Source organism: Zalophus californianus, chromosome 7 (assembly GCF_009762305.2).
Source record: "Zalophus californianus isolate mZalCal1 chromosome 7, mZalCal1.pri.v2, whole genome shotgun sequence".
In the NCBI taxonomy this organism is placed as follows: domain Eukaryota; kingdom Metazoa; phylum Chordata; class Mammalia; order Carnivora; family Otariidae; genus Zalophus; species Zalophus californianus.
In genome coordinates, this window is record NC_045601.1 from 55,385,699 (window position 1) to 55,397,766 (window position 12,068).

The window sequence follows — 12,068 nt, forward strand, 5'->3', positions numbered from 1 at the left end:
AGCTGGGCGCCAGGATAACTGCCTAGAGAGGAAAGGAGGATGATCCCTGAGCTTTGATTTGTCCTTTGGGTACCACAATTCCCATAATTTCTACCTTTCCTGCTAAAATGAAGCCTGGGAAAGTTCTACCTATTTATGGGTGTCCTTATAGACCACAGAGTACTCCTACTTATTTATGATTATGACTGAGTGTTGGCATCAGAGAGATCTGGGATTGAATCCTGGCTCTATTTTTGACTTTTTTTTTTTTTTTTTATAACGATTTGTGAAGTCCTGGGCAAAAATCAGCCCCCGTTTTCCTCAACTATAAAATTGGGATTTTAGTTATCTCATAAAGTTTTAAAAAGATAATTTCCTGGCATATAGGAAGCACTCAATAAGGATTAACTATTATTGCTGTCCTTGTTATTAGGGGATCAGCTGGGTCAGGTGTTCCTGGGCCTCTCTTAATCCTCCCACAAGTGGCAGAAGCATCGGGCAGTGCCTGGCAGTCCTTGGGCCAGGTGACAGGCAGGCAAGGGTGGGGGGTGGTGACTGGGATCAGGAATGCTGGACTGCAGAGCACTATGTGTTTGCACGGAGCTTGGCATCAGTAATGTGAGCTTTCCCAGAACTGAAGATTCTCAGGTTGCCCAAGGAGGGGGGTTTTGGAAACAGATGCAAAACATGGTTATCAAATATCCTGCCATGACAGAAATACTGAAGTATGGCTGAGACACAGAATTGGGATAATACAAAAGAAACAGAACACACGAGTTTACAACACTTACCACGTCCACTTGGAATTTAGGACGGGAAGGACTTTCTGGTCACACCCATGCCAAACTCTCAGGATTTTTTAAGAAGTCAGGAGTATATAACACACGGGACACACACCACAGCTCTCATGATGGGGGCTATAAAGCTTCTTTCCAATGGTCCAGAAAGCAAGACCTAGCCCAAGGATGAAGAAATAGAACTATTAAAATGTCATGACTTTGAGGTCAAGCATCTGGGCTACTACTTTTTCTCCGACACAGTGACAGTAGGTGCTCAATAAACAAACACATCGGCAGGAACGGAATTAAGGAATTGGCAGGATGATTAAAAGACCCTAGATGCTCCCACCTTAGTCCCCTCTCCATTGGCAAAACTCAGACAAGGGCTCATCCATTGTCCTACAAACACCTCAAAGCGCCTCTATAATCTGGATGCCCAACCACCCAGTGCCCACTAGGGGTGTTGGAGTTAAGGGAGATGTGTTTCCTTCACGGTTATCATGAGCCATTATTCCTTCCCTTCCAAGTCCGGACTCGTAGGCAGTGAAAATTAGGCCACCTCAAGCCCTCTGCTCTCACGGCTGGGGAGAGGCAAGGTCTCCCTTTGCCGCCTCACCATGCCTGGGAACAGGAGTCGATTAATAAGTAAAGCCGGCTGTTCACTCTCCCGCGAGCGCGGCTACGGTTAAGCTGACAGCGAGGGACTTCGGGGAGGGCGGGCGGGAGGGAGGCGTGGTGGCCCCTGCCCGGCGTGACCGGACGTGTGCCCCGCACCGTGTCCCCGGCCGGCGCGGGTGCGTCTCCGGCGGGTGCCCGGCGCGGTGGCCGCGGGCGGCGGGCCGGCGTGGCTGCGGCGCGGCCCCGGCGGGGTGGCCCGTGTGCCCGGGCGGCGCGGGCGCGGCCGGCGCTCCTGCAGAGGGAGCTGTGCGCCCGGCCCGGCGCACGCACGGCGCCGCCCGCTCCCTCTTGCCGCCGCAGCCGCCGCTGGGCCCGCCCGCCGGGGAGGGGCTCCCGGCCTCGCCGGCAGTTGCTTCCTGCTTCCAGCACGTCCTCGCCGCCTCGCCGCCGGTCCGGTCGTGGGAGCCCTGGCCGAGAGCCGCCCGCCGCCGCCGCCGCCGCCGCCGCCCGCTCGGCCCCTGCCAGCGCCCCAGCCTCGCCCCGCGTCCAGCCCGGCCCGCTCGCGCCCGCAGCCCGCAGCCCGTGCCCCCACGCTGCCCCCCGCCCGCCCCTGGCCATGCTGTCCTTCCAGTACCCCGACGTGTACCGCGACGAAACCGCCGTGAGTACCCCAGCCCGCGCCCGCCCCGCTGCCCGCCGCGGGTGCCGCGTCTGCCGCCGCTCGCGGCTCCTCTCCCCGCAGCCCCTCGCCCCCTGCGTCCCTCCCCTCCCCCTCGGCCTTTGTTTGCGAGAAACGGGCCGGGGGCGCGGGGCTCCTCCCGAGCCGCGGGGGCCCTGGTGGCCGTCATTGGCCACCTGGTGGCGGTGGACCCCGGGGTCCGCCGCCGTTTGGCCGCCTCCTAAAATCAATGGGGTCAAGGGCAGACGCCCGGGTAGGAATGGGCGTTTTACGGAATTGGGAAGACAGAACGTGTCCCTGCTTTTTGACTGGAGGAGGCTCTTGCTTGAATATGGTGGTAGGAGAAAGTGTGGATGTGTGTGGATGATGTAAAATTTAAAACAAAAGCAAACTTTTTAAAGTTCCAGATTTAAAATCTTTAAGAGTTGAAGTTCATTCATTCGATTTTAAAACGTGTGTTGAGTGCCTGCCCTGCCCCAGGCCGGGTGCTGGGCGTTGGGCGCTGTGGATGCAGAGACAAGACAGAGTAATGGGGAGGGTGGAGCAGTGACCCCATAGGGTTGCAGTGCTGATCCAAGTTTTCGCAAACAAGAAAAGGAGTTAATGGGGGTGAGAGGAGGCCTTTAGAAGGGAGAGGGGATGGCCTTTTTCAGAATGAGTTTGTTTTGCTTTAGTGGAGGGGTTAGCCTTCATTTACATAAGCTGTAGATTAGCTCTGGGTAACTGGTGAGATCTAGTGGGTGGAAATCTGGGCAAACACCCTTTTTGTGTAAAAATTAATTTGGCATCTTAAGAACTGGAGTGAATCCAAACGTTGTGGGCATGATTCTCTTAGGAGTAGCCAAATTTCTCAGATTACTTAAAATAGAATCAGACTAAAAAAATTTTGTATATATACATCTAGTTTTTTTTCTGCTTACTCTGACCTGATTTATGCCAGAAAGTCTGTACTTCAAAGCACATTTCACTTTGGGTTAAAAGGTACTGAGACTTTAAAGGACATATTGTTTCAAATTAAGACTTCCAAGTGGCACTGTGCATTCATGGTTTCTTTGACCAGTGGCCATCTGGTAACCATGTTTTCTCAGTCTGTTCAGCTGCTTGCTTATTAAATTTACTCTAACAGTCCAAGAAGCTCTATTCCTGTGTTTCCTTTGTGTATGGGAGTAAAGTGATCCTGCCCAGAATGGAAAAGAGGGCAGACCAAGTGAGAAGACCTGAGTGCTAGTTCTGGTTTTGCTGCTCACTAGCTGGATGCCTTTGGAGAGATCACTCACCTGTTATAGGCCTTCTTTTTCGTATATGAAATATTAGTGCTGGCTTGGCTAGCCACAGGGCTTAGGACTTAGGTTTGCAGTGAGAATATCATAATTCGTTTATTCACATGACAGTCTAGCCCTGCAGTGAGTGTGCCAGACTTTAGTAATCGGAAGACATGGGAATATCTCACTTCGGTTCTTCAGAATCTTTGAGCTTTCAGGGTAAATAAAAATATAAAGAGCTATCCACTGTGTGCCTTGATAAGTACCGTTTTAGATTTGTTTTGTTTTTAGTAGGGATCGCTTCTTGCTTAGTTTTTCCATTTGGGTTACCAAAAATCCTGCAGTTCTAGAAAGGGTTAAGTGAGGATTTTATGAAGACATCAAAAAGATTATGAAAAGTTAAAACAGTGGTGAACAATTAACTTAAAGGTGCCATGGATTTTAATATTCTCCAGTTTCTTCTCACCAGAGAACTCATGAAAACCCTAAGCCTCATGGCCAGGGGAATGTAGCTCTGGACCAGCTTGGACCCTGCTGTGTGGCTCCCACAGTGTACTTATCCCAGCCCTGATAGCCTATATGGGGTATCTTTTTCCTGTAACAGAGTCCTGATTACTAAACCTTAGGCTAGACTTAATGCATTTATTCAAATTGTAGCCTTGATTTCTAGGATGGTTTTGCCTGTCTCCAGCAGGTGCTAGAGATTGCTGCGGCTGTCACTTGAACATCTTTCAGCCATATACCAGGCAGTCTTCTGTTGAACTCTGGGGTTGGAATATGCAACCGTTTTTGGTGGATTTCAGAAATTTGGAAACCATGACACTTCCAGTGTAATGCCATCATCCCTCCCCCCCCCCCCCCAGCGTGTTGCTGTCAGGAAATATTCAGGTCTGCTACAGGGGTTAGAAGAGTATGTAGGGTGAGGGGAGAACACAGAGGAGAATGGGATTAATTTCCATCAGGGGAAAGGGATCATATGTGAATTGAGCCTGGAAGTTGGCCAGTTGGATAAGGTAGAAAGGACATTCCTGGCTATGTGACCAAAATAAATCATAGTTATGTAGGGCTGGACAGTTGTGGACTTGTGCACTTGTTTGTAGGTTGGCAGGAAGGCCATTGTGACCATCCATGGGTGGATAAGCTTGGATGGGGGCTGGGAAGGAAAAAAAAAAGGTCAGATTTGATGGGCTCTGCTTGCTGTGTGCAGGACTCTGCAATTTATCCTGAAGTCAGCAGGTAAGCTATTGAATAGTATAACTAAAATGTTGAATAGTAACAGTGCCTTATCAGGGCTCTGTTTTTAAAGTCTTTTGGGAAGATGGGGAATGACTGGCAAACTTAGAATCAGACACTGCCATAACTTAAGTTGAGGGGATGTGGCTATAAGATCACTCCATTTGTAGGGAATGGTCTTGTAGAAGAAGTAATGGGGTGGGGGGGTAGGGTGGTGGCCCTTGGCTCCTGGGATTGTCCTGGAGAGAATCCGTTTCCTACCCTGGTTAAAAATGTCTGCTGCGTAACTGACCTCAGTCTGTTTTAGATGGTAATGCTGGTGCCAGGAAGATGGGGCTGTTTCAGAGGCACACTGGGTTCTGTGTCAGGGTCCAGGTGTGGACCTGCCAAGTTACACCTGGCCTGGTTCATTAGCAAGAGGTTAAGTAAGTCCACAGGCTTTGGGGTTGGCTTATAGAGGGTCACCAGTTTTACTGCTTATTAACCATCTGACTTCAGTTTCCTGCGTTAGTAAGAGTCTCTCAGTGAGATACCATGGCTAAAATCTGTGGCACGGTGTTTAGTCCACCATGATCTCCAAGTGAACAGTAAATCTGAGGCCTTTACGCTTGCTAACCTTTGTGAATTGCATTCCATACTCTGTAAACTAGGAATATCATCCACCCTCTTACAAGATTGCCTTAGAACACTAGGCACAACAGTGTGGATAAGTCAGCAAATATTAATTGCTTTGGATCTAGTATTAGGCAAAACTAACATGATTTCCAGTTAATCTTTTCTGCTTTCTTATGACAAGTTAACTTTATGGAAACGTCTGAGTTTTAGTAACATAATCAAGGAACATTTTTAAATCTGGCGTGTCACCTCCAAGGAATATTTGGGGAAAAGCTGTTGGCAGTTTGCTTTTAGTCCCAGCTCTGGTTCTGAACTCGGTGTGGCCCTGGGCACGTTGCCATCTTGTGCCTGCCATGGTTCCTAAAAATATTGGATTGGAAGATCCTTTACAACTTTAAATTTTTCTGATTTCTTATTGTCAGAGAGAAGAAGGTGGTTATTTTAAGCGTATTTAAAACCACTTCAAGGTGTGTAAAATGTGAAAGCCTTGGGGATAAGAAGGAAAGATAAAAAGTTCTCATTCAGTGGTAACAATCAGTTACAGTTTAGAGAGGTTTTCCCTAAGGGTTGAAAGTTGGTGATTTTATGAAGACTCATCAGGAGAGATTTTAGCCCGGTGTTTACGTCCCTTGAATTTGTCAGTTGTTTAATGAGGACAGTTTCTGAGTGTTCTACCTTAACTGCCCAGTCTTCCCGGCGTGCATTTCTCCAGGTGTTCTCTCACCTGGCACCAGATGAAGGAGATGAAGGCCCTTTGCGGAAAAGCCTGGGGTTTTAGGCACCAGGAGATTCTTCTCACCCGGCCAGCAGCCACATTGGAACTGTGACCAGCAGGAGAAACAGAGATTGTTTCCCTCCGTTAGGGAGGAACCCTTACCTAGTAGAGACGAAGCAAGGAGACAGGTTAAAAATCCATCTGAGACCCTGGTATTCTGAGAAACCATAACTGCAAAGTTGGGAGTTGTTTGAGATATTTACTGGACAGATGTCCATGTGGCTTCAGTTAGATTTATCAGGATAGGATGAAATGGAGAGATTGCATAACGGTTTTTACCTTTGGGAATTTTCTTTATGCATGATCACCTGGGGAGTGGTGACTCCCACCCGCTCTGGCAGCCTCGCTCACTCTCTGAGGCCAGGCCCGGGATGGGGGCTTTGCAGAAGCTTGCAGGTGTTTCTGATGGTCGGTTCCCATGGGAGCTCCTGAAGCCTGCCCCTCAGCCAGACCCTGCCTGCACTAAGCCGGTGTCTTTCTTCAAATACCAGGCTAGTTGGAATGGGTGATGCCTTCGGGCCTCTTTTTTTGTAAGCATTTCATAACAATACACAAAAGGGAAGAAAGGCCTTTTAGAAATGTTCTTTCATTGGGCCTAAGTCAGCTTTTTTAGCTGGTATCAATTAGATTCATTATACTACACTTTGGTAACTTGCTTTTTTGGCAGTTGAGACTTAAAGACAAAACCTATCGTGTAGTACATTGTAGGGAGATTTTCTAATCATTAGCAAGCTTAGCAGGAAGAGAAAAGCCACCAATAAGCACGCGTGTGGTAGCTCCCTCACAGACATGCCCTTCTTGCGCCCTGGCTGCATTGTGCGATTCTGTGCTTTGCCACTGACCGCACATTTCCAAGTTTCTTTAGCACAGCGGCGGGCCTTTGTTTTGTGTTGTACAGGCAGAGCGGTTCCCTATTCTGACCTTTCATCTTTCTTCCCTTTCCAGCTAAAACATTCTTTTCATGACGGGTGGCTTGACACCTTTGAGAACCTGCCAGTTTTGGTTCATGTGGTAATTTGGGCAGACACATTGCCAGTGAGCCAATTGGGGTATTTTCGCCTGTCCGTCTCCTGTTTTTTTCTCCATTACATTCAGAAAATACTAATGTAATTGGGGATTAGACACTAATTGTCCAATACCACCTTTTGTCTGTTGCAGGTACAGGATTATCATGGACATAAAATTTATGACCCTTATGCTTGGCTTGAAGACCCAGACAGCGAGCAGACAAAGGTAATTGGGGCTTATAATTAAAGATAAGGTGGATTTGGTACCTGGCGCCAAACCCCAGCCATCGGTAGCTATGGCTTTTCCTTCCTGGTATCTTCCTGTATGTCCTGCCGTGGGATGGTGAATGAACCTGTTGGTGCTACCACTTTTTGTTGAATGATTCATGGGAGAAAGATGAGAGCATTTTAGTCCCAGAGAAAATAAAATGTTTGCAATAATGTTTATGGTTTATGGTGACACTGATGAACAAAGTATTTGAAATGAAAATGGGAGAAAGAAAGAAAACTGATCTTTACCGAGTAAATATGAAAACATAAAATAATGTGAAGGGAGAGTTGCCTAAACCATTTTTTCCAAAGGAAAAAGAAATCCTGTGAAGTTGGCCCTTGAACAACCTGGGGGTTTGGGGCATTGGCCCCCCCACCCCCACCCCACATAGCTGAAAATCCAATTATAACTTTTGAGTCTCCAAAAAATTAACTAATGATCATCTACTGTTGACAAGAAGCCTTACCAATAACATGAACAGTCAACACACATTTTGTATGTTACATGTATCGTATATTGTATTCTTAAAGGAATCTAGAGAAAAGAAAATGGTATTAAGAGAATCATAAGGAAGAGAAAATACATTTATAGTTCTGTACTGTAAAAAGCTCATGTATTAAGTGGACCCACACAGTTCAAACTTGTGCTGTTCAAGGGTCAACTGTATATTGAACAAATATCAGGTCTTAAAAAGTGAATGCTGGTCTTGGATTACTTATTGATTTTAATGCAACAACAATAAAACAAAAACCAAATTGTAAATATAAGAACATTCTTATATTTTATAGAAGTAAGGGGGTGGAGGGGAGAATTTTCTGTTCTGTCTTAAAATACAAAGCTTTCCTGTTCTTTTGGAGAAGCACAGTTTTGTTTTTTTTTTTAAGATTGATTGATTTATTTGAGAGAGAGCAATAGAAAGTACATGAGTGGGGGGAGGGATAGAGGATGAGGGAGAGAGAGAATCCTCAAGCAGACTCCTTGCTGAGTGTGGGGCCTGATGCAGGGCTCGATCCAAGTTGCCCCTGAGTGCTATGTCCTACAGATAATCTGTTCTCCTTGGAGTGCCCAGGACTTGTCTGCTGGGACTCATCCTTACATATACTGTTTGTGGTTAATAAGTTTGGTTGGGTGTGGGGATCGTGTTTCTCCTATCCATACAAGTTCCTCGACTCCTTTTTATAACTATATTTACATATTACTTAGGTCATGGGAATACGTATACGATTTCTAATATGCTCACTATTTCAGAAATTTATGTGAGCTTCTTTAGAATCCCAGAGTACATTTCCCATTTTTTAAAAAGCAATGTTAAATATGCTCCTTTTCTGTCACCCTCTCCTGTTCTTCCTAGCATGTCGGTCCTTTTTTGCTCACTACAGAAGCTCTTACAACTTCTTCCCTACCTTTTGTCCTTGAAATAAGCACACCACCATTTTGAGATTTTCTAGTGGTGTTCCCTAATACTAGTTCTAATCTTTCTTATCTCTCTTTCCTGAGCTTTTAAGAAAGACAAAAGTCTCATGGGTGAAAATGATTGGAATTTGTGTTTTCATGAAGCATTGGTTCTAAAGGTGGGTGGGTAGAGATTCCAAAATGAGCCACAGATGGAGATCTTTAGGAGCGGGCGAAGGCTCTAGCTCTACAGGGAGTGCTAGGAGGCGCAGGGAGCAGGTGTGGGGCTGCCTCCTCACCTTGGCCCTGCCATGAATGACCTTGATCACCCATTAGCTTGGGCGGAGACAGGGATTGAGCCTGAGATGGAGAGTCACAGGCAGCTGCGTAATCTTTAATGGATGGGAAGTACCGGGGGAGGGAGTGAACTTCCTGTGCATCTCTTAGAAGACTGTCCCCAAGGCCTGTCTCTGTGATGATTACTTTGTCTGGGGTAATGGGTACAACCTGGATTTCTTCAAGCTTTGATGGTGATTGAGGGATTCAGCAATGTCAGAATGACCCAGTTTTAGTTTATGTGTTAATGAACGTAACATAAACTTTGCCATTCCTTGATTGATCCTGGCTGGTCCCATGGTCAACAAGCCACTTATTAGTAGATGAAACTTTGTTGTGATCTTACAGTCCACATTTGATGGCAGCTAATGAGTATACGCTATTATTTTCATGGTATACATTTACTGGATGCTTACTGTGTGCCAGGCACTTCATTGGTAGCTTTGCATACCCTATTTCATTTAATTCTCAAAGTCTAAAATAGATCTTTTTATTTTCCCCATTTTACAGATGAGGAGATTGAGTTGCTGAATGATTAAGTAACATGTCTAAGGTCACTAAGCTAGTAGGTGTGGAGCCAGGAGTGCCGTCCAGGTAGCTCAGGTGGTTATCAATTATACAGTAAAAAATAATAAAAGAAAAAAAGACTCTGGGAGTTACAGCTTTGGGAATGCAAGCTGTAGGAATATATTCATGTCTGTGCTTGCCATGGGACTTTGTGGTTGTTCTTCAAGGACCGTGGGCTGGCACCCATGCCCATGCTAACCTGTGCGGACAGCTTCGCTCAGGTGTCAGGGGGGCTTTGCAGCTTTTGCCTCCCCTCTACAGTCTTCCTACACACCCTTCTCACTCCTCTCCAAACAGGTTCGTTATTGACGAATAGTGTATCATCTGGTTTGTGAGTAAATTTCAGTGTCAGACTGAAAAGGTAGCATGTCCTTTTCCAATGAGCAGAAGAGCAGCATGAACATTTTCTGCTCATAGTTATACACATACACACAAAAGTGGATTAGTCATATCTTGATGTAAAGAAGACTATCTTCACATAGCCTCCAAAACAAAAAGCTGCCTTTTTTTTTAAGATTTTATTTATTTATTTGACAGAGAGAGACACAGCAAGAGAGGGAACACAAGCAGGGGGAGTGGGGGAGGGAGAAGCAGGCTTCCCGCTGAGCAGGGAGCCTAATGTGGGGCTCGATCCCAGGACCCGGGGATCATGACCTGAGCCGAAGGCAGATGCTTAACCGACTGCACCACCCAGGCGCCCCTAAAGCTGCTTTTTCAATAAAAAACATTCAGGAAGTGTGGAACATATGTAGTTCTTTTATACCAAAATCTGAAATGCCATCAGTAGGTCTTTGATTTAATCTAGTATTTAATATGGGTTATCCATTTCAGACAGTGCCTGGCATTTAAGGCTTTATCCTTTATAAAAGAATATCAGACCAGACCTGTAGCTTTAAAAAAAAACAGGGTAGGAGGGTGTTGAATCTAGACGAATCCTTTCAAGCTGTCAAGGCCCATATAATCCCATTTTATAGCAAATGTTCCAGATTGTAGAAGATCCTGCACAACTCACTTGATTCTCTGAAGTAAATCCAATCTCGACGTGAAAACTTGAGATACTTCGTAAAGAGGAAACAGACCAGTGCTGCCCAGTAGATATATAATAATTCAAATTTTTCTAGTAGCCGCATTTTAAGAAGTAAAAAGAAACAGGTGGAATTAATTATATAGTACTATATTTTATGTAATTAGTATTTTCAAAATATTAATATCTCAACAGGTAATCAATATGAAATATTATGAAAATATTTTACATTATTTTTGAGACTAAGTTTTTGAAACACAGTGTGTGTTTTACACTTCCTGCACATATCAGTTCAGAGCAGACACACTTCAGGTGCTCAGCAGCCATACGTGGCTAGTGGCTACGTGTTGGACAGTGAAAATATGTGGACCTATCTTTCATGTGAATATAGATTAAAAAACATAAATGTTAGTAGATTTAAAAGAAAGCAGAATTTATTGCAGGAATTGAAGTAGAGTTTAATATTAACATAGAAATGGATTAAATAAAGCTATATAATTCTAATATCAGAAAGAAATGAAAGAAAATCTAAAAGTAGGAATAACAATGCTTTATCAAGATGACATCTCATTCATAAACAACAACTTAAATACTAGGCTAAAATGTCTCCGTCACTACGATTTTTATGTTTACAAAGCTTTGACCAGTACAATAAAACATGAACCAAAATTTGGAGAAAAAAAAATTATCATTAACTGTAGATTATATGATCATGTGTCTAGAACACCTAAGGGAAACAAATGAAAACTTATCAGAATTAATTCAGTAGAGTATGTACAAAATAATATATACAAAATATAAAACTTAACCCTCATATATATCATTGATAATCAGAAATTTACCTATCTGATAGCAACACGGGAAAAAAAAAAAGCAAACAGGAATGAAAAAGAGATTCATGCCTCCTGGGAGAGCAGTAATGCCATTTTGGAAATGTGGAGATCTCAGAAAGGTTCAGTTTGGAGCATTATTTCTAATAGTGAAAAATTTCCAACAGTAGTATAATGTTTGAGTAGAAAATATTGAATCTGCTCAGTGAAGTAGTAGATGCATCTGTTAAAATGTTGGGCTGTAAAGATTGCTTACCAACCTGAAAAAGTGCTTATGGTAGATTATTAAGTGGGAGAAGGATGCAAAATTCCAGTGCTCCAAACGTTTACAACTTTAAAAATGACCTTTGTAAAAACGACTGTAGGAGAATCTATATGGAAAGAGGAACTCAGCAACAAAAATCAGATAAAGGGAAAGCTCTGGGTTAAAAGTACTTTAGAGACCTAGGCATGACTCTTGAAGCATCGGAACACAGTGAAATCTCACTGGTATAAGTGGGACCCCAGGGTCACCTTGGGAGTTTTCAGCATGAAGTGGTAGAGAGGGAGGTTTGCAGTCATTAAAAATGATTTGAGGACTAACTAGGCAGGTCCCAACGGGCAGTTAGCTCATACTCTCCTTTCAACAGGCATTTTCAGTGTGTCCCGCGCACGTCGTGGGATGCAGTTCAGAGGCGTCTCCCCACACGCCAATGTTTTGA

The 12,068-nt window shown here is 44.7% G+C and overlaps 1 protein-coding gene across 2 annotated transcripts in view; it reads left to right on the plus strand.

Annotated features, from left to right (window-relative positions):
- The first annotated feature begins 1,904 nt into the window (after positions 1–1,904).
- The window catches only part of LOC113927490 (prolyl endopeptidase), a 114,638-nt gene continuing 104,474 nt past the window's right edge, over positions 1,905–12,068 (plus strand). The window contains exons 1-3 of one of the 2 annotated variants that reach the window (XM_027603355.2): positions 2,230–2,392; positions 4,525–4,553; positions 7,099–7,173. Coding sequence is in view for 1 of the 2 variants with exons in the window: in XM_027603354.2 (XP_027459155.1) it covers positions 1,993–2,037; positions 7,099–7,173 (120 nt within the window). In the remaining variant the exon portion in view is untranslated. Of the gene's footprint in view, positions 2,038–2,229; positions 2,393–4,524; positions 4,554–7,098; positions 7,174–12,068 lie in introns of those variants that run through there. The other variant, XM_027603354.2, reaches the window with a different exon arrangement.